Below are 22,316 nucleotides of genomic sequence, written 5' to 3' on the forward strand. Positions count from 1 at the left end.
GCATTACATTTAGAGGGAATTCTGCTGTGTTTGCGGCTATTAGCATTGCCGTTATGTAATATATAAGACTTGTACTCTTTGGAGTGGAGGAAACATTGAGTGAAAAAGTTCACACCTCTTTCACAATTTTGTAGTTGTTGGCTTTGTTGCTGTCTATTTGAGGTTTATTGTTCCCATCCTGCACTGGGCTCAAGATACCTGCTTCCTGTAAACAAGATATTACACACAGTCAGGTAACATCATCATCGATATTGATTTTCTATGACCAATACTGATATAGATTATGTTACTGTATCACATAACAGATATGCAGCACTATTTAACTCTTATTTCTGCTTTAGTGTCATTGAAGTATTATTACTACTAGAGTATTTATTCATACTTGTTTAATTAGTAATTATTAATATTTTTGGAATAACTATATTTTCAGTTTTCATTTTAAATTTAGTTTAAGTTTTAGTAACTTTGTACTTTTGCCATTTTTATTATTATTTTTTTTTTAATATTTCTAAGCTTTCATTTATCTTTAGTAATATTTTATATTTTATATATTTATTCATATTTTATATTTTAGTTTTAGCAGTTTAAGTATTTCAACTTAAATAGTAAACAAATGTTTTCTTGGCAACTAACTGAAAGAAAATTCCTTTTAAGTGTATTTTTAATTTTACATTTAGTTAAGTTTTTAGTCATTATGTTATGCGCTTTTGTCATTTTTGTTAGTTTTTTTATATTTGTATTTAGCTTTGTTTTATTTCAGTTTTAGTTTTAGATTAATTTAATATTTCAACAAACAAAATTTGAAATCTTGCTTTGTCAACTAACTGAAATAAAATGTATATTTTATTTTAGCTTCATGTCAATTAACAAAAATGTTTTTTAATAGATTTAGTTACTAACAACACTGTTCTGCTTTTTGACACAATAATAACAAAATGATGATTAAAAATTATTATAAAACTACAAGAGTATGTGCATTATGAATATTATATTTATAATATCTGTAATATGAGTTTTATTACTAATAAACATTAATATAATGTTGGTCGATTACTAGAACTAAATTATTAGTCAGCCAATCTTTTAAGGGTAAGACAATTAATCAACATCAAACATTAATCACTGTATCAAAATAAGATTTTGAATGTATTCTCTGTATTGAATTCACAATGCACTGTGATGAAGAAGCAAATCTGTTGCATTATAATTTAGCAATACTCTTGCAGTGTTTCTCCGGCCAGTAGTTGCACACCTCTGAATTCTGCTCTTTGTTTTGATTCTCAGCAATATCTTCACCGCCATAACCTCCACTCTTCTCAACCCACAGCTCAGACTTCTCCACTGTCAGACGCAGCTGGTCCAGGCTTGCCTTAATCTTCTTATAATTCTCCACATCCTCCTCAGAAACCAGCAACTGGACCTGCAGAACAAAAAACATTCATTGGCAAATAATGTGTCTATCAGTAAAACAGACCATTTAAAAACTTGCCAGTCTCCATACACTGATAAGAAGACAGTAGTATGAGTGAGAGTGAGACCTGTTTGAAGGCCTGCAGAACTTCGGCTCTCTGGCTGAAGTGTTTAAAGATGAGCTGAAGGGAGCCGGAGACCAGTGGAGGGTAGTCCTGCATGATGAGGTGAATGAGCACCCGCAGAAACGTCTGACCACCTTCATCATCGAGGTCCACTGGGCTCCTCTCCTTAGCACTGTGAACAAAAAACACAAGACCAGATTGAGTAATGTGTTTTTTAAATAGAAGTTTTAAAGACAGCAGCAAGAGATGGTAAATTTAATTCTAAGTGTCTGAGAGGATGGAAAAAGTAATGACCAGGGTCAGAAATTAACTAGAGATGGGGTAAAAAAGACATATGGGCCTGCAAATTACTGAAATGTAATGTAGCAGAATGAGTATTGTGTTTTGATATTGTGAGCATTTTTTTTCAGATTTTTGATATTTGATGTTGATTCTATATTTACCAACCATATTTGGTCATATTGTTGTTTGTTATTTGTTTCAATTAATTCAAGTATTTGACATAAATGGAGAGCACACTGTTTCTTTTTTTGGTTAAAAGAATATGCCCTCACAAATGCTCCTGAAAATTAAAACAAGAAAAGCAGCAGTTTAAAAATTTGGGTTTCATTAAGATTTCCTTTTTTTGATTAAAAGAAATTAATATTTTTATTCAGCAAAGATGCATCAAACTGATCAATTATTACAAAAAATCTATTTAAAAAAATTTTCTATGATCAATATTTCTGTTGATCTTTCTATTAATCCTGGAAAAAAAATTATCACAGTTTCCACAAAAATATTAAGCAGCACAACTCTTTTCAACATTGAGAATATATATATATATATATATATATATATATATATATATATATATATATATATATATATATATATATATGTATAAAAAAAACAAACTTTCTTGAGCAGCAAATCAGCATATTACAAAGATTTCTGTGGCACCGAAGACTTTACTCATATTTTACAACATTACTGTTTTTACTGTATTTTAATCAAATTGAAGGGTTAGTTCACCCCCCCCCCAAAAAAAATTCTGTCATTAATTACTCACCCTCATGTCGTTCCAAACCCGTAAGACCTTCGTTCATCTTCAGAACACAAATTAAGATATTTTTATACTTAAGATATAAATTACTTTCCTTTGACAGCAATTTAATTACCACTTTCAAGGCCCTGAAAGGTAGTAAAGACATCGTTAAAATAGTCCATGTGCTACGAAGTGACGAGAATCCTTTTTGTGCGCAAAACAAAACAAAATAAAGACTTTATTAAACAATTTCTTTTCTTCCATGTCAGTCTCTGACGCGGTTCACGTGAGCACCAGGACGCATACGCCGGCGTTCTGATGTAGAACATGGAAGCACCTCACTGTGTTTACAAAGTGAATGGCGTCAGAGACTGACACGGAAGAGAAGAAATTGTTGAATAGTCTTTATTTTGGCCTTTTGGTTTTTTTTTTTTTTTTTTTTGGTCCTACAGGTTTAACAACATGAGGGTGAGTAATTAATGAAAGAATTTTTTATTTTTTAGTGAATAAACCCTTTAATTAAAGGGTTACTTCAGGATTTAGCATTAAGCTTTGTATTAGTAGAAAACCTGTATTATTTTCGAATTACCATGCTTTCCACCCTCATATCCCCCTGAGAGGAGAGATTTATGTATTTTTTGTCTGGAAAAAATCCTCCGATGACGCAAAAATCGTCATTTTGCGTCATCTGAGGATTTTCTGTCCAGAGGCTAAAGACTACAGCCAGTAGATGGCGTTGTTCCGCATGTTTACAACCCGCCCATAGAGGGTGGGATCTCACTCACAGAATGTACACAGTATCAGCCGTCTTTCTTTGGAAGCTAAGCTAGCATGCTATTGTTCTGTGGAGAAAGCTGAATAATAGGAGAAAGCTGAGTAAGTAGGGGTTACCATCTTCCTTTTCCCGGACTTGTCCGGCGGGCGAGACTGTTAAAAATGTCCGGGATTCGGCTTTTGCGTTCTGCGGTCGCCATTCATTGTTTACATGCACACCTCTCGTTTCAATCTAGCTGAATTAATTCAGATCGGTGAATCTGACTGTAGTGTTTACATGAACGCTAAACAAGTGATCGGTTGATGTGCGTTTTACCCTTGCTAAGAAAATTCCCGCTCCTCCGTGAGAGATGCGAGACCCGGCGAGTCTCAGTAATGACGCCACCGGCCTCGCGCCGTTCTCCCGCGGCCGTCAGCCTCGTCCTGCTCGCCACAGTAAACATGATGAACGGCAACTGTAGAACGCAAAAGCCGAATCCCGGACATTTTGGGTCTCTAAATCCCTGGCAAACTCATCACTTACTTAGGCTAGCCTTGTTGTTTACAACTGCGCTCTCTTACCGGTAGGCGTGGCCTCCTAAGGCAGCGAAGCAAGTGCATTCTGGGAGTTGTTGTCTTTCATCCACATAAGCCAAAAATACATTTTCTGGCTTTTCTCAGTCTAGAAAGCTCCAAATTCAAAAATTTCTCCACATTTCTTCTTCTTAAATGACCTATTTTAAATACACATTCATCTTCCCAGAGGTGAAGTATCCCTTTAAGCCCTGGTGAGCTTAAAAAGCATTCAATTTTTTATTTTTTTTTATCTTACCAACCCCAAACGAACAGTAGTGTAAATTTAAGTCTGTTTTTGTTTGTTTTAAAGCTTGACAGCAATTCATACACATTTCAATTTTAATTTGGTTATGTCTAACTGATAACTAACCCTTTTTTAAAAAAGTCAGCATTAGTACCTATGCAGCTATTTCAATAGTTCATTCTTAAGCACCAAACACAACCCAAATAAACATAACACAAGGCAAATAATCACTCCCTCACCTTCCCGAAAACATATTCTCTGCTTTCTCTGCAATTTCCTCAATGTTTGGCTCTGGAATATACAATAGAAATATTAAAACATACACAAACAGACCCTTAAAACAAGAATAAACTCCTCAACTGGGATCTGAAAATTAAGGTTTCTGTATGTCATGAAATGTCTCTCACCAGCCATGACAGGAACTTCCGTCACTGAGGCAGAAGTGTCCAAAGTCTGCTCGCCAAACTCTTTTTTATAGATAGACAGCAGATAGGTGATGCGGTAATCGAGACGCACATTCAGAATGAACTATAAAAGGAAAAGATGAAATGTAAAATGATGCCAACATTTAAAGGGATAGTCCCCCAAACTCTGACGGATCAATCCAAGTCTTGAGCTTACGTTTACCAAATCTGACTGCTCTTATAAAAGCCTAAATTAAATTTGTTCAACAAAAAAAGTGATAATGTATCTTCAGAAGACTTGGATTAAGCCATTCGATTCATATGGATTCAATCTCTTTATGAATGTTTGAGTGAATATAATTTAATGGAGGGACAAAAATCTCTCAAATTTAATAAAAAATCTCTTGATTGGTTTCAAAGGTGAACTAACCCTTTAATATAATTTCCAAAACCTTTCTTTGACATAGTGTGGAAGACATAAACTTGAGTTTTGTGCAGTGTAACTAATACTTTTAGTTCATTGCAACAGATTTACAGCAATCTATGAGGGCATCACCTGCAGAATCTCAATAATCCTGAGCTTGGTGTCCATCACCATGACGTTCTCGTTGTCAGGGAGACAGATTTGCTTTCCGTGGATTGGCTGAGCATCGGGGAGACAGTGGGCCATCATCAAGCCTCTGCTCAGAACCATCTGAGTCACCATCTCACCCACACCGTGGATGGTACGCATGACATTATTACCTACACAAACACAGCCTGAAGTGTTACACCTCCTCAAGCACAAGCAGCTATTATCTTGTAAAACAAATACTGAAGACGCATTACTTGAGTGAAAACAGACAACTTGAAAAAGTCTCTCACCTCCCTCAGGGCCCTTGTTGAGTTTGGACATGAATGTGAATGTGGGTTGGACAATGTCCAGGATGGCCAGCAGGGTGCGCGTGAGGCACAAAAGCTCATTAAAGCTGTAGAAGCCAAAGTAGACCAGGTTACGTGCCAGGTGGACCACCTGTGAGAGAGACAGACAGAGGAAAAAAGCCATTCAAATTCAAAGTGTTAGAGAGTGAATCATTAGTATTCTGTTAGAGCTAATGCAGCCAATCTGCTCTGTCCTCTGGACACATCACATAATACACTCAGTAAAAACCTAAGACCTGACACACAAATAACAGATATAAACATTGTCACTATCTACACTGATTTAGATGTAACAAGCATCAAATACAACATGATGTGATTCACTAAAAAAGGACTACAATGGCCGTGCTGTGTTGTTTTGATTCTCTACAAGAACCAACTCAGAGTCATTTGTTTGGGAATCCGTTGGACTACATTGTTTCACTGTATAAGGAAAGATTTTATTTACTAAAGAAAATTGCTCATAAGGTCATTCATTTGGGAATCAAAACCAAATCTTTAGAGTCATTTGCTCAGGAATAAGGTCGGAATACACCAGTCATGCTCTATGAATGGATTTGATTCACTAACAAAAGTAGCTTAATAATGAATACTTCAAGGAGTGGACACTGTTTGCACTGTATGGTTCTGATTCACTACATCCAACTCACTTGAGTCAAAAGTTCGAAAATCAGTTGCACTACACTGATTGGACTGTATGAATACATTTCATTTACTAACAAAACAGCTCATAAAGGTCAATAATTAGGGAATTAGGGTGACTACGCTGGTCACTCTTTTTGTTTTTGATTCACTAAATAGTACAAACTCCTTTTTTTGATCATGAATCATCTGGAACTACACCAGTCATGTTGTAAGGGTGGATTTGATTCATTTAAAACAAGCAGCTTATAAGAATCATTAGTTTGTGAACTGAACTATACTGATTCTGATTCACTATAAAGAACCAACTCAGAGTCATTTGTTTAGGAATGTAGCATGGACAGATTTTAATTATAAAAAAAAAAAAAAGTCACAAGGGTCATTCATTTGGGAATCGGACTATACTGATCACGCTGTATGCTTATGATTCACTAAATAGAACCAACTCCTAAAGTGTCATTGACTACACTATTCAGCTGTATGGTTAAATCTGAATCACTAAATAAGCAGCTTATAAGAGTTCTCAGTTCAGGAATTGGACTACACTGTTTGTACTGTATGGTTATGATTCAATAAAAAAAAAAAAATATATATATATATATATATATATATAAATAAACTTAGAGAGTAACTAATTCAGGATTCGTCAGGCTGTTTGTATTGCACTGTAGATTCAGAAGTGGTGTTGCTGAATAGACCAGGAAACAATGTCATAGCATTTCTGCATGGTTTTCTGTCCACATTTATGGAATATTACATGTGTGAGAACTGTTATAGGAACCAACCATAATCTCACCTCAAGGGTCAGTTCATTCTTTTCACTGTCTCCAAATGGATCAGGCTGACTGACAACATCTTTGAGATATTCATCCACAAAATGCATTGTAGGGGCAAACTTTCTCTTCATCTCCTCTCTGGACGTGTCTCTGAACTCATAATCATACCTGTGCACCAAATACACATTCAGACAAGCCAAACAACACAAAACAGTCCTATAAATAAAGCAATGTGATGCTAGAAGCACAGTAACACTGGTAAAAAACTGGCTTCCATCTTACTCATTGACGGAGATCTTGGAGGGTATCTCGGTCCACAGACGTGCATAGCGAACGGGCACCACGGCCTCCTGCGGGTCGCGGTCCACGTGCATGTGCAACATTAGACGACAAAATGAGGCACGCAGGTTATAAGGCAGGCAGTCATCAAACATGCAGCGCAGGATTAGATCCACCGGCAGCTGACTGGAAATCTGATTGATGGCCAGATACTGCCGGTCCAGGCACATTTTAGCAAAGAGATTGAGTTGGCACCTGCAAGAGAATGGATAGGGCACTTGATAACAGCTGTTTAAACATTCAGATGTACTCCGATTCAAAGTGAAAAGCAACCTGCCTAAAATAAAAAAAATAAAATGTGATTAAACTCTCACCTATAATATGTAATGGTGTCAACGTCCAACTTTTGTCCATTCTTGGCTTCCTGAGCCAGGTGGCGGATGGACTTCCCATGAGGCTCTTTGTGGTTATCAATCCAGTATAGCCACACTTCTTCATCCTCACCATCCTCCTGGATTAAAGATGACTCCAGAGAGGTCTCAGTGTGTGGGATCAGTCTAAAGAAACACAAGCCCCAGTCATATATCTTAACATAAAAAGCAAAATGACCTTGTCAATAGCTGTATACAGTTATTACAGATTAATCCAATTATTCTGAGTCATTGTTATACAGATAATCTCAGGAGGCAGCACAGAACAGCTCTCACTTGGTCTGGATGAGGATGTCTGCGTTGATGGGGTTCAGCATGAATTTGCAAATGAGCTCCTGAGTAACAGGAATGGCTGTTTTGTTGGAGACACACAGGTCAGACAAATAATCCAGAAACCTGGGGGAAAATGCACAAGAACCTTACAACCACTGCTAACCAATGTGAAAATGTACTTGTAGTTGTATCGAATGCAAGAATCACATCTGAATGTTTACTACTCAGATGTTTGGGATTAGTATTTTATTTTAAAGAAATTAATACTTTTATTCAGCAAGGACACATTCAATTAATCAAAAGTGACAATAAAGACCTTTACATTGTTACAAAAGATTTCAAATAAATGTAAAATAAATGCTGTTTTTTTATGTATCATTGTACCTAGCCAGAAAAAAAAAACAACCAACCAAAAACATCAAGGAAAGCTTATGCCTATGTAATTAAATCATAATTTGGAACCAATTCTAAATGATCCTAATAGGACAAATAATAATTTTCTAAAAAATAAAATAAGAAATTGGAAAATAAAAATATGATTAATTTATTTTTATCCAGCAGGACATCACAGCATATGTGTCATAAAGAATTCTTAAAAATCTCTTATTTGATCTCAATATAACTGGTCCCAAATAAAAAAAAATAGTTTTCCTTAAAGATTCCATTCCATTTCCTGTCATACTTTTTGCAAGTTTTGGTTAGTACCAGACATTTGAGTGGATGTCAAAATCTCTGGGTCAGACCTGGGCTCTCGGTTCCTGCGCAGAAGTTTGACAAAGGTCTCGATCTCACGTGCGGTGATGTGCTTCTCTAACAGCTTCCGGTTGTTGTGTAGAAGAGCAGTGATTGTGTCTTCGGCCAGGATCTCATAGCCGATCTGAGCCTGCATGATGGAAAAATTCTTGGCTATGTACTCCTGTGATAAAGAGGACACGTGTATTAGTCTCATACATTGATTGATTAATTGGAGTTGATAATTGAAGATGATCCTTGCCTGATTCTTGCGGTAGTCTTGTTGGGAATGGCGCAGGATTCTGTAACACAGCTGTAGCATGTACTTAAATGCAGCGTTGCGCTGCTCGCCCACATCTTCAAGCTTCGGCATTGGCGAGTCTTTAATCTCCGAAAAAGGAGCTTTAAGAATTCCAAAGATCTGCAAACGTAAAAATTACAGTCAGAAATCTGCCATGGAAACGATGGTCCTTAAAGACCCCCTGTGGTGAAAATCAAGTTTTTAATGTTGTTTATGTATATGTGGTGTTTTTAATATTATGCTGTAAGACAAACCATGTGCAAATTCATAAATCGACACCATTGCTGAGTATTTTCTCCTTAAAACTGCAGTGATAGTTAGGGAAAGTTAGGAATTTTTTTTGCCAATCTGCAAAAAAAATTCTTACCAATAGCTTTTTTTACCATGTGTTCCTATAGGTGTCTAGTAACACCTCCCAATTTATCCACGGCCAAATCCTCGGGGAAACGCCTGGAGAGGCAATCAAAGTTGGGGTGCCCAGACGTCCTGGGTAAAAATAATGAATTTAAATTTTTTTTTTTTTTCAATATTACCTTTTGAGATGTCTAACTAGGGGTTTTTAGGGGTGCCGAATCTATCCCAGCCATTAGTTTTGACTAAAAATTACTCCAAGTCCATACAAAAACCACATAAAAATGGTTTTATTGAACAATTACAAAACAAAACTTACTAAATCGGTTTAAGGCCAGACACTACAGGTGAATAGAGTCAAATTTTTAACTAGCAGATATCACCATGAAACTTTCCCAGTTGATTACCTATATTAAGATGAGAAAAAAATGTATTACAAGTTTTCTGTAATTTAATGTTTAAATATGCAAATTAGGCTATATCTAATTAAATATGTGCTAATTTGCATATCTTTTAAAAAATGAAATCTGAGTATTGGATTAAGCCAGGTTCAAAATTATTTCCAACTGTCAGATCCAAATATGGTCATTTCCTTTTTATCAGCAACCAATTATGAAAGTAAAAGGGCTGAATGCGCAATCTCATTGGCTGATGATAAATCTTTAAAGGCCATTTTCTCAAAATGACTTTTCTCTCATACTCCAAGTCCGAAATCTCCACTTCAGTAGCACCTATATACACCAAACTCTCCAGTCTTGTACCTAGTTATATTATGAAGACATATACAGAAGGATTTGTAAATATATTATTCCTAGCCTGATTTATATTACATTTTATTCCAAAAAAACATGGCGAAAATCATTTTTTAAGGCTAATGACAGTATTTTCGGATTTACAGGATAACAAAAGTAGATATCCATAAATCCCTCAGTAATTTTTTTCCCATCTAATATGTGAACACAATGAAAAAAATATTTTTAACCTGGCTTTATCCAATACTCAGATTTCATTTTTTAAAAGATATGCAAATTAGCGCATATTTAATTAGATATAGCCTAATTTGCATATTTAAACATTAAATTACAGAAAACTTGTAATACATTTTTTTCTCATCTTAATATAGGTAATCAACTGGGAAAGTTTCATGGTGATATCTGCTAATTAAAAATGTGACTATTCACCTGTAGTGTCTGGCCTTAAACCGATTTAGTAAGTTTTGTTTTGTAATTGTTCAATAAAACCATTTTTATGTGGTTTTTGTATGGACTTGGAGTAATTTTTAGTCAAAACTAATGGCTGGGATAGATTCGGCACCCCTAAAAACCCCTAGTTAGACATCTCAAAAGGTAATATTGAAAAAAAAAAAAAAATTTAAATTCATTATTTTTACCCAGGACGTCTGGGCACCCCAACTTTGATTGCCTCTCCAGGCGTTTCCCCGAGGATTTGGCCGTGGATAAATTGGGAGGTGTTACTAGACACCTATAGGAACACATGGTAAAAAAAGCTATTGGTAAGAATTTTTTTTTGCAGATTGGCAAAAAAAATTCCTAACTTTCCCTAACTATGAACCAAAGACAGTCTCAAAAAAGCGGTTTGAAATCGCCGGTGTTTCTTATGTCACAAACGACCTTGTAACCAATCAAGTCAATGTGTGGGCGGGCTGTAGCATATCATTTAATAAGCTGTGGAGAATGGTAGTCTCAAGAGAAGCCAGGTTATCATGGTATATTTTTCTGTTGATATGAAAAATCGGGTACATTTAGCAATATTGTGGGTGAATTATGGATATTACGATGTCATGATGAACTATATGCCTTTCTCCACTGGCGTTCTAAGTTGTTCTTAGCGTTTGTATGGATGCTGTTTTTTAGAAGGCAGCCGTCTGACTCTGAAATGGCGAACAGGAACATGGTTTGTGTAACATTAGCAACACATTATTAGCTGTTTAATAACGTAGTCAAGCCAAAGGCTAATCATATTAATTACCGTATTACCATATTAATTACCGGCATACATAAAACGCATTACCATTCTGATACATCGACTTGTATACGAGCCTGTATAATTCGCTCTTCCACTTCTTCTTCTGAATCAGTTTCTGGTTCAAACATATATGGTTGAATTAAACCAGTATTTTCACTTGCCATTGTGCAGGGTTTACTACAGTGAAGTTGAGTGAGTGGATCATGTGATTGATTGGAGTCGGAGCTAATTTTAATATTCATGAGTCTGTGTATACTAAATGAAGGAAGGGTGTACTGTAGAGTTGAATTCAAGCTATTTTAAAGAATAAAGAACTTTTTTACAGGAAAAAAAAAGTTTCAATATGTCATTTTGGTGATCAAAGATGACTTCTGTAAGTACACTGTTTGAGCTAACCTGTGCCAGGATATTTTGCTCTCTCATGAGTTTCTGCCTCTCTCTGTTGGGGTTCGAGATGACAACAGCCAGCACGTCCTGCCCGTTGTTTGGCACCTCGCACAAAAAGAAGATCAGATCCTCCAACAGCTTAATAGTAAACCTGAACATAAAAACATAAGAGCAAGTATGTTTTTAAAACTATAAAAGTATAGTAGTGATCACATCTAATTCATAAGAATCCTTTGCTTATGGAAATGTAACCCAATATATAATTTGGAAGTTTCGTGTGCAGTTTTCACTCATGTTCACATTGGTCACTTGAATTCACAGTGCTGACCAACAGAAAAAGCTACTTGGTTTGACACATACATAGAGATATACATCTCTACACTTTTAAAAAATAAAGATTTTTATAGATAGATGAACCATTCTGGTTTCACCAAAGAACATTTTAGTGAATAGTTCTTAAAAGAACCAATTTTTCTTAGTGTGAAGAACATTTTAATAATCTAAAGAATCTTTTTCCACTATAAAGAACCTTTAGGGCAGTGGAAAGGTTTCATGGATGTTAAATGTTCTTCATGGAAAAATAGATGCCAATAAAGAATCTTATTTTTAAGAGTGCATGCTATTGACATGGACATGTTTTTGCTAAAGTGCAAAGAAAAGGTCCATTGTGACCGCACCATGAAGGCCAATGTGACCACAACTTAACGCATTAAAAGGCCTCCAGTAAGTATGTCATTACCTGCGTTCATTTGCAGCTGCGAAATTGCTGATACCCAATATACGCACAAATGACTCCAGGACCTTGTTGGCATCATTGGCAAAGTCCAAGTCTCTGACCTCTGACAGGGGAACAGAATTAATGGAGAACGCCTCCTTGTCCTCCTTCATGTGGCAGGTGCCGATCTGCACAAATAAAGAAAGAAATTACATGAGCTTTCGTTGACAAGGATCATTTTTCTTCAAATAAAAATGCAAATAAACCACCTTGAGCATAACGGGTCGTTCTTCCTCAACATCAATAGGAATGTTAGTACTGGTCACCCAGGTGTTTGTGCACAAGTTCCTGAGTCTCACATATGAGTTCCTGAAAAAAGAAGGTACATATTTTCAAGGGATCAAACCAAAGAACTTGCAGTTGTTAGCGTCATTCTCTGATGTTTGAGCTACAGGAAATACCCAACAGTATGTGCGACATAGTATGGACTCCTATCCCATTGATAGCACTTGAATAAAAACTAACCTGGACAAATGGTTTTTAAGTACATTTTGAAAATACAAAAGGTTGCACTAAAAAGGCTTTGTGAGCACTTGAATGCATTGAGATCACTTGTTCTACAATCATTAACACACTATACACCCTTTCAAAACCCGTACTGCTACTTTTTCACACCTACATCTCTTAACTTGCACTTCTATCCAATTTTGGATGTTCGTACAGCTTCTGGGTGGAAGGGTGATTCCTTGTACAGTTCCTTATTTTGGATAAAAGTGTTTGCTAAACAAATAAATCCAAATCTAAATGTAAAACCATTCTAATAGGGTTGTCATGGATGAAAGTTATTTTGGTGAAGAGGAACTAACCTGGGAACCAGGCAGTCTGCCCGCTGTAAGGTGGTGGCATCCAATTCGAAGAGAGAGGCAATGTCATTGCCGTGGGGCACTGCAACAAGGGTGTAGGGGATCTTGTCAGCCTGCCACTTCTTTTTAGAGTACAAAGAGTCTGTGTTGGTCTGATGTTTGCACAGAGAGAAAAGGGAAGGTCACATTGGTGTATAAAGAGACAATGCAATTACATAAGACAATGCAAGTTCACTGAATCTGCACTTATAGGTAATTATATGTAGTTTGTTTTTCTCCCGAGTTTTTGTTTTCTACAATGTTTTCATTATTTTTACAAGGGTGACGGACCTCAAACCAGGGTTATTATAGTTAACTAAAAAACAAAACAAAATAAAATAAAATAAATCCATTTATAGTGATGCAATTCCAATGGAAGTCTATGAGGCTAAGCATTTAAAAACAGAAATGTGCAACTCTTATTTTTGTTAAATCAGGACAGGATTCAAAGCTTGACATGATTGCAAGCAATTTTATAACACTAATCTCGTGTTAAAATGTTTATGTATTGTGGCTATATTTCCATTAGTGTTTTTCTGGTGCAAAATATTTGCCTTGTTTTTAAAAACTGAGGAAATGAGTAGGAATAATGTTCAGTATTAATTGACAGCATTGAACCAGGAATTACTATAATGGACACCGCTCCTGCAACAAACAAAAAAAAAAGATATCCAGAGACAAACACAGAGGTCATCTACAGTGAGGACATTATGCAGGACTGCATCTGTGGCACAGACTCTTTTCACCAGAGCTTTTTTTGATGGAGGGCTATTTGGAGAGCGGCATTATACATTCTCCTCTGCTCTGACTCTCTGCAGCTCCTCTGACTCACTCCTCCACGAAAGCAGACACAGACAGCACGTCTGCCTGACTCTCACGGGGCACCCCCAGATTCAGACCTTATGTAAGGAGCCCCCTCTGCGCGTGTGCGAGTGTGTTTGTCTGTGAGGCTGCTGAAGCAGAATGCTAATACAGCGGAAAGGTGCAGTGCGTGATGCAGGCTGAAGACGAAAAAAAATTCTCCGGAGAGTAGGAGGACGAGAGTTGCGCGAGTCTGTCTGTTGCAGCGGGAAGGAAGGGAGAGAAACGGATTACGTAATAGTGAAGCTGTGCAAGAGAGTTGGGCTGAGCCGCAATGCCGTATAGCCGAGACAGAAAGGGGTAGTTCACTTAAACTGGGATAGTTCACCCAAAAGTTCAAATTAGCCCATGATTTACTCACCCTCAAGTCATCCTAGGTGTGTATGACATTCTTCTTTAAGACGAATACAATTGGAGTTATATTAAAAAAATGTCCTGGCTCTTCCAAGCTTTATAATGGCAATAAATGGCTGTTTCTATTTTGAAGTCCATAAAAGTGCATCTATCCATCATAAAAGTGCTCCACATGTCTCCGGGGGGTTAATAAAGGCCTTCTGAAGCGAAGCGTTTGTGTAAGAAAAATATCCATATTTAAAACTTTACAAACTGTAATCTCTAACTTCCGCTAAATGTCGTTCGCGCGTTCATGAAAGACTGCCGTTCCAGCGTATGACGTAGGACGCTCCGGTGTTTTGCTCACTGATCTATATAGAATGACTATAATACTAATACTATAATTATACTATAATAATATTAATACTATAATTTATATAGATTAGTGGTTTTGCTCTATCCTCTGCGCTTCCGTGTTCGTCACCGGAACTTACGTCATACGCTGGAACGCCAGTCTCTCGCGAACGCACGTACGACAGTACTTCAGAAGGCCTTTATTAACCCCCCAGAGCCGTGTGGAGCACTTTTATGATGGATAGATGCACTTTTATGGACTTCAAAACAGAAACAGCCATTCACTGCCATTATAAAGCTTGGAAGAGCCAGGACATTTTTTAAATATAACGCCAATTGTATTCGTCTGAAAGAAGAAGGTAAGTAAAATCATGGGCTAAATTTCATTTTTGGGTGAACTATCCCTTTAAGCAGAGCGAGTCAGATGCAAAACTTCATCTAAAGTTTAACACAATCAACAAATGTGATTCTTGCATACACTATCTATTTGTTAGGGCTGGTTTTAGCTTTAATACTTGGATCAGTGTTTTATCGATTGCTAGATCCAGGACATGCCCAGATAGAATCTGCGAACTTGTGTTACATTTCTGTGGTGATTGTGGGGAAAAATGTGTGGAATTCTAGTGAATGGGAAAAGCAACTTCCATGGAAATCTGCAGAACTTTCTGTGAAATTTTGCAAGCTCAGACTCCTTGAAGTCCTAGTAATGACATTTAAGTTCTATTGTGTAAGGCTGGCATCCAAGTGAGGTCTGACTTACCTCATTTTTGGTGCTGATACTGTCTGTTCGATCTTTAAATTCAGGATTCACCTGAAACAGAACCAGAAGTGTTTATGAAAGCCCTACGACATTCACACAGAGACAAAGGCAGATTCTTTCGGCATTTTTATCTCAGACAATAAGCCCTCTGTCTGGCCTGTGCACAGTGGATGGCTGCGAATGGTTCTGTACCAATGTGACAATAACATTGTGAAGACTGCCACCTGCAGCCCATCTTCTGCACTCTCAAAACCATAAAATATAATAATACACCCCTCCAGAAGAACATTTTGTTGCTCAGAGGTTAGTCCTTCATAGTTTAAGAGATCATTAAGAGAATTCAGTGAGGTTTACAATTACGTATACACTACCATTCAAATGTTTGGGTCGGTAAGATTATTATTAAAGTTATTATTAAACTTTTTTTTTTTTATATATAAAATAAAGCTTCATTTATTTGAACAAAAAGTTTCTTCTTTTACAATATTAATAGTATTAATACTATTAATAGATTAATATTGCTTAATATTGATTAAAACTGCTTTCTATTCTAATATATTTAAAAATGTTATTCATTCCTGCGATGGCAAAGCTGAATTTTCATTGCCACAAGATCCTCCAGAAATAATATAAATCTGAATTGATGCTCAAGAAACATTTTTTATTATTATCAATGTTGAAAACAGTTGTGCTGCTTCATATTTTTGTGGAAACCAAGGTTATTTGGTAAATAGAAAGTTCAAAAGAACGGCATTTATTTGAAATAGAAATATTTTGTAACATTATAAATTTCTTTACTGTCAATTTAATAAGTTTATTCTATCTTTACTGAATCAAAGTATTCATTTCTTTCAGGAAAAACTTACTGATACCAAGCGTTTGAACATTAAAGCATGTCACATAAAAGAATTAGGATGGTTCTTAATATGTTTCTAAGGTATTTACTCCAAGATTCCTTAACAGAAAAAAATAAGCCACAAATGAGACTAACGCCCGTTTCACACATACTCTGTGTGCAGTGCGTATGCGGTGCAGGAGCAGCACATGCAATAGTGCTTTCACATACGCTGCGTTTGCAGTGCGTAACTGATCCGCTGCTGTACCACAAATGCATACTATTTGTATTTCAAATCCAGAAGTTATTAGCAACGTTTATTTAAAAAAAGTTTTGTCAGCATTGTGATTCTCTTTGTACACATATAGACTCTTTAATAGACGTATTCACGTTTAAACACAATTTAAACAACGTATTATTCAATGCAATACTTCTATATAATTATATATTAAGTTGTTCAAGCAAGTGGTAAAATATTTAACCATGTACTTATATTAAAATCGCACAGCCTACATTTTAAATTAAAACTTAAAATTGACAAAAACAGCAGACTCATACCCTTTCTTTTGCATAATTTAAATCTTTATACAATAAATCTTGCATGTCACAGGATCTTGTTTTTCCACCTCCACGAATGAGACGAGTGTTGTTCATTATGTTGCCTTGTTGAGGTAAATTGTAGTTTTCCTTGCTTTACCCCGGTCTTAAAGTGAAAAAAGTAGTAGCCTAGCCTATTTAATTAAAAACATTTATGGTGAGATTACTACATTTTATTTAATTAAACGCATTTATGGTGAAATTACTACATTTTCAGGTCAATCTGTTTTCATTTTGACCACGAAACATGCGCTGTCACTTTAATTCAGCGCGTGCAGCAGTGGCGTAGCCACGAGGGGTCCTGGGTGGGCCTAGGCCCCCTCATTTACATGTCTGGCCCCCTCAGATTTCTGATTGCTTAAAAATAAAATAATAAAAATAAGAAATTGTTGATGTGTTAGTCTAATTGATAGATTGACCAATCTAAATACTGCGCGGTAAAATGCGGCTGTTTTCAAACTTGATTTGACGTGTTGTGCATAACCTACGCTGTCATCTTCGCGTGAGAGTTCATGCGGTGAATGGCAGCTCTGTGCAAAGTACAATATTGCGCACGAAAAGATGAGCGAGAAGGAGAAAATAAGCCATATACATCTCAGTTGGCTTCAGCTTACTACAAGACGACAGCGAGTAAAGCGGCTAGGAGACAGAAACGCACATATTTCATCACAGAATAGCGGCGAGACTTCGACTCAGATCGGCACAATGCGCAATGACTTGTTTACAATTGATGAACCACCTTCACAACCAGTGATGACCACATTTCCTGTATAGCCTATATCTGTTGTAGCCTATATGAAGAGTTTGGTTTCAAAACGCGATAAATCCATTATGATTAATTTGAGTAATAATTGTGTTTTCTTTACCAAAGAGTGGAAAGATCCAGATTTAGATTTTCAAATATTTATTATAAAAAAGGATGTTTCCCCCCAAAATGCAATAAATTCATGACAGTTTTTTTTCTCCAAAATGCAATTAATCCATTGAATCAATTAAGTTATTTTTCATATTTTAACTGTTGAAAATACACAACAGAGTAAATTGATCCACATATGACAGCCTCTGCACTTGGTCAATACTAATCTTATATAACTTACAGGCACTGGACTAAAAATAGCCGACATTAAATCACCATCGCTAAGAAACACCTCCTGAACTTTTTTACGGCGATCAGCTATAAAATGGCTTGGTCCTGCTCGGTTTTCGTTGACTTTGAGTAAAACAATTGAAAGTTTTTCAAAAGATCCCCTGGGGTCAAAGTGTCAGCGTGACAGAAGTTTGATGCTGTCGTGTGAGAACAAGCAACAGTCGGCATTTTTCCTCCTCCCGCGTGCCTCATCTTCTTAATCTCCTCAAGTAGCCTAAAATGATTAGATTTCGATGGCTTACGTTTCTTCCCCTCCGCAGAAACCACCACAGGGTCACCAATGCCGTCAAAATTATTATTATTTTTTTTTTTAAAAAAGTGTGGATCACAAAGTAGAAGGATACTAGGATGCCGGGTTTATTAAAAGCGCCGCCGTTGCGGTTTACAAAGCGTGGAATGGTGCGCTCGCTGCGCTGTGATTAGTTGAGCGGATGTATCGCATTCTGCAGAGAAAGGGAAAAGGAAAGGGAGAAAACATGACAGAATAACACGGCGGATATCGCATTTTACGTAAAATTAAGAATGGACTTTTCAACACCGACCAGCAATACAGATTTTTTGCAGGAACTAAATATATATATATAACGTTTGTCGCGTTTTGGAACCAAACTCTTCATATATTTGCTGAGTAAGATGACATCATTGACACTTTTTATAATCGCCCTCCTAGACTCATGTAAAAGATAATAATCGCCGAGCTATATCGTAGGCTGCTATAGCATATATATATATATATATATATATATATATATATATATATATATATATATATATATATATATATATATATATATATATATATATATATATATATATTAGTTGCCCCCTCATTTTAAAAATAAAATTCTGGCTACGCCCCTGGCGTGCAGCACAGCAAAAATAGACTCGGTGCAGAAACGATCGCTGCACTGCTGTATACGCACCGCAACTGGAACGGATCGCCAGACCGCATCCGCATGCAGTGTGAAAGCTCTAACCTGTTAACATGGGTACGTAAAAAAATACGCACCGCAAACGGAGTATGTGTGAAACGGGCGTAATGCTGACATACAGTAAAAATACAGAGCTATAAAATGAATTGGAATATTATTATATCTCAGATTGGTTTTGGGAGAATTTGATGAGAAATGTTTGAGTGGCCTATAGCCTATTGAGTTGCCCCAGTACCCTATAACATGCTCTCACACGTTTATTTATTTATTTTTTGGTACCATTTTAGGAGGAGTAAAATGTATACATGAGGCTCCAACAACCAGATGCATTTACACTTGTCTAGTTTTATCTGGAATGAGTCTCATTCCACCTCCTGAAGTGGTTTGAGTGATGCAGAATTCGAATGCATCTTACGTATGAAGTGAACAGGCGTAAACAAGCCTAGCGTTCAGATACTGTTACGTCAGGGTCAGCTGAGTAAATACAGCTAAATCGCCCTAGGAAAAGCTTCATGTGCAGCATGCAAATAAATGTAAACCACAGGCATTCACACAAACCACACCAGGTCAAACCATATACTACACAGCTCTTTAAAAGGAAAACAGTTTCAGGAAAGGACCAGACAAAGTAGATTGAATGTGTACCTCGGCCGCAAGGTAGTGTCCTGTGGCGAGGTGTTTGAAACGAAACAGGCTGTTCCATTGACCTGCTCCTCCTCTGCAGGGGTCATAGTGGACAACCTGAAGCACACGGGACAGGATTAGATTGAATTTCTTTCAAAAAACATTTTTTTCGGACCCCAAATTTTTTAACAGTAGCGTATACCACATTCATAAACCATGAAATGTTATTATGATACATTTTACTTCATTACATACAGAGAACTTTTAGTTTGTAAAAACTAAACTGAAGAACTGCAAGGAAAATACTTTTATTTCATCATACAGAACTATACCTCCACTTCCCAGAGTGCTTTTGAACTGGTGGCGGAGGTTGCTGATTGGCGGAGGGTGGTCCGTAAGAAGACATACTGCTGCTTCTTGTACTCATCACAAGTAAGAAACTTTTCTTGCTCTGCATGAAACAACCTCACCACATCCCCCTGAGTGAAGCAAAATGAGAGACCCACACGGTTAAAGAGAGAATATAAACCACAAAACAAACCTAAACATCAATCCCCACATAACTAACAATCCGCAAACAACAGACTCACCCCTTTTAAGACATCATCTCTGTATTCACTAAATTTCATGAAGAGAGTGACTTTCCAACTGGTGGTGCAGTTCAAAGCATTAACCTGTCACAACGGAAATATAAAACACATATTTATTGAATTTCCATTAGATATCCATATATTCATTATTATTTTTTTATATATAATATTGTAATGTCACGTCAATTACAGGTCTATCTTAATGGCAAGAACAAAATAAAGAACAGAAGTCATACAATTAACCAAAAAACTATACAAGACATTAAAAAAATGTAAGGTGAGACAAAAATTCTAAAATACACTCGGGTGACTTTTTAAAAAAATACATCACAAGTACACTGTATCAAATATACATCAGTATATTCTCTAATAAGAAATTCCCATGACATTTTCCAGATATACTGTATAACATTCTATCAACTTCCATGACTTTTCCAAGCCTGGAATCCTAAACATCCCTGATATTTTCAGGTTTTCCAGGTAACTAACACAACGCATCAGAACTTGTGCATCATCATGTGATTTCATTAACAGCGCTGTTGAGAACACATCTAGTGCCTGACCTCTTTGCAGCCACGGTTATCCAGGAGTTCGATGTTGCTGGCATGGAGAGGCTGCCCTGCGTTCACAGGCATTAGAACCACTTTATCTCCAACCACCACCTACAAACATACACACACAAGTAACACTGCATTCCACGTCAACTGTTTCTGCTGTTGCTCCTTTTCAACAATAAAGGAAACAAAATGACATCACATCATGTGACATGCATAGTTTGGAAATGGGTGTTTAAGAGACATTCTTGACCCCATGAAATCTAAACTGGAATTTCAAGGCTTTCAGTCAGTGGTGTAAAGTATTTGAGTAAATGTAATTAGTTACTACTTAAGAATTGTTTTGGTTACTTTGTAGTTTTACAGAGTATCGAAGATATTAGTAACTTTTACTCTCTACTTGACTATTTTTTGAATAAGTATATGTACTCTTAAATCCAAAACATTTGTGATGAGTAATGCAATTACTTGTTACATTTTGCATGGCACTTAACTTCTTCTGCAGCCGTTTATTTCTGCTACAAAATAATCAATATCGCCATCTACAGGGCATTGAAGGTACTAAATCTTGTGAGTTTTCCCCTTACTCACCCAGTAATTTGTCAACAAGGTTACTTTACTCGAATGCGAGCGCATTAGCAGGTAGATGCTGAATCGCAGGTGTTTCATATTTGAGATGAGGACATGACTGCAGCCGGTGATGAGGCCGAAACCAGTGTCCAGTGCGAGAAGGCTTTGACTATTTCATTTTACTTAACGATAATAACTTTTTGAAAGATATTGGTTTTCTTTTCCCCTTTTTGAGCACTAGAGCTTAACTGTGACTTGAGTGTTTGTAGACGTTGTGTTGACCTTGATTTATTACTATATTGAGGTGTTGAAATATTACAATATTTAGATTTTAGAACATGTGACTGCTCTCCTCACAAATCAACTGTTTCTTGTATTTCACTGGCATGTCTCTTAGGTGTTGAGGACTAGTGCATCTTTGAGCCTACATTCAGCACAAGTAAAATACTCAAGTACTGTTAAAATCAGATACTCTGAGGCCTGGTTTCACAGCCAGGATTAGGCCTTAGTTAAACTATGACATTTAAGTAGCTTTAATAAACGTACCTTAGGAAAAAAAACACTACTGGTTGAGACAAAACAATTTCAGTGACATATTATAAGACATGTCAGTACAAGTTGTGTTCAGTTAAAACAGCTCAAACATACAATTTAGTCTGGGACTAGGCTTAAGCTTATTCTGTGAAACCAGGGGTAAGACTTTTACTCAAGTTTTATTTAAATTGGTGACTTGTAACTTGTATTGGAATCATTTTCGTTGTAAGGTATCTGTACTTTTACTCAAGTATGGTTTTCAGGGATTCTTTATTCTTTTCAGTTTATGTCTGTTAGCATCCCTGCTAGTATATTCCTACAGGTTGACAGTTAACTTTTAGCAAATGTTCACATTTACAGTCTTTCTCTTCTGGGAAAACAGATACAAAT

At 36.5% G+C, this 22,316-nt stretch overlaps 1 protein-coding gene across 1 annotated transcript in view; it reads right to left on the bottom strand.

Annotated features, from left to right (window-relative positions):
- The window catches only part of itpr2 (inositol 1,4,5-trisphosphate receptor, type 2), a 101,006-nt gene that overhangs the window by 58,087 nt on the left and 20,603 nt on the right, over positions 1-22,316 (bottom strand). The window contains exons 6-27 of the mRNA XM_081372617.1: positions 20,832-20,930; positions 20,269-20,352; positions 20,011-20,157; positions 19,700-19,795; positions 15,544-15,594; positions 13,200-13,348; positions 12,603-12,702; positions 12,358-12,521; positions 11,628-11,769; positions 8,856-9,014; positions 8,605-8,777; positions 7,865-7,984; positions 7,532-7,714; positions 7,161-7,412; positions 6,899-7,046; positions 5,404-5,551; positions 5,096-5,283; positions 4,543-4,663; positions 4,375-4,426; positions 1,539-1,707; positions 1,253-1,420; positions 116-205 (exon numbers count right to left, since the gene is read on the bottom strand). Coding sequence (XP_081228743.1) covers positions 116-205; positions 1,253-1,420; positions 1,539-1,707; positions 4,375-4,426; positions 4,543-4,663; positions 5,096-5,283; positions 5,404-5,551; positions 6,899-7,046; positions 7,161-7,412; positions 7,532-7,714; positions 7,865-7,984; positions 8,605-8,777; positions 8,856-9,014; positions 11,628-11,769; positions 12,358-12,521; positions 12,603-12,702; positions 13,200-13,348; positions 15,544-15,594; positions 19,700-19,795; positions 20,011-20,157; positions 20,269-20,352; positions 20,832-20,930 — 3,003 coding nt within the window. The remainder of the gene's footprint in view (positions 1-115; positions 206-1,252; positions 1,421-1,538; positions 1,708-4,374; positions 4,427-4,542; positions 4,664-5,095; positions 5,284-5,403; positions 5,552-6,898; positions 7,047-7,160; positions 7,413-7,531; positions 7,715-7,864; positions 7,985-8,604; positions 8,778-8,855; positions 9,015-11,627; positions 11,770-12,357; positions 12,522-12,602; positions 12,703-13,199; positions 13,349-15,543; positions 15,595-19,699; positions 19,796-20,010; positions 20,158-20,268; positions 20,353-20,831; positions 20,931-22,316) is intronic.

This window comes from Scardinius erythrophthalmus, assembly GCF_964197995.2.
Source record: "Scardinius erythrophthalmus genome assembly, chromosome: 8".
NCBI classification, from domain to species: Eukaryota; Metazoa; Chordata; class Actinopteri; order Cypriniformes; family Leuciscidae; genus Scardinius; species Scardinius erythrophthalmus.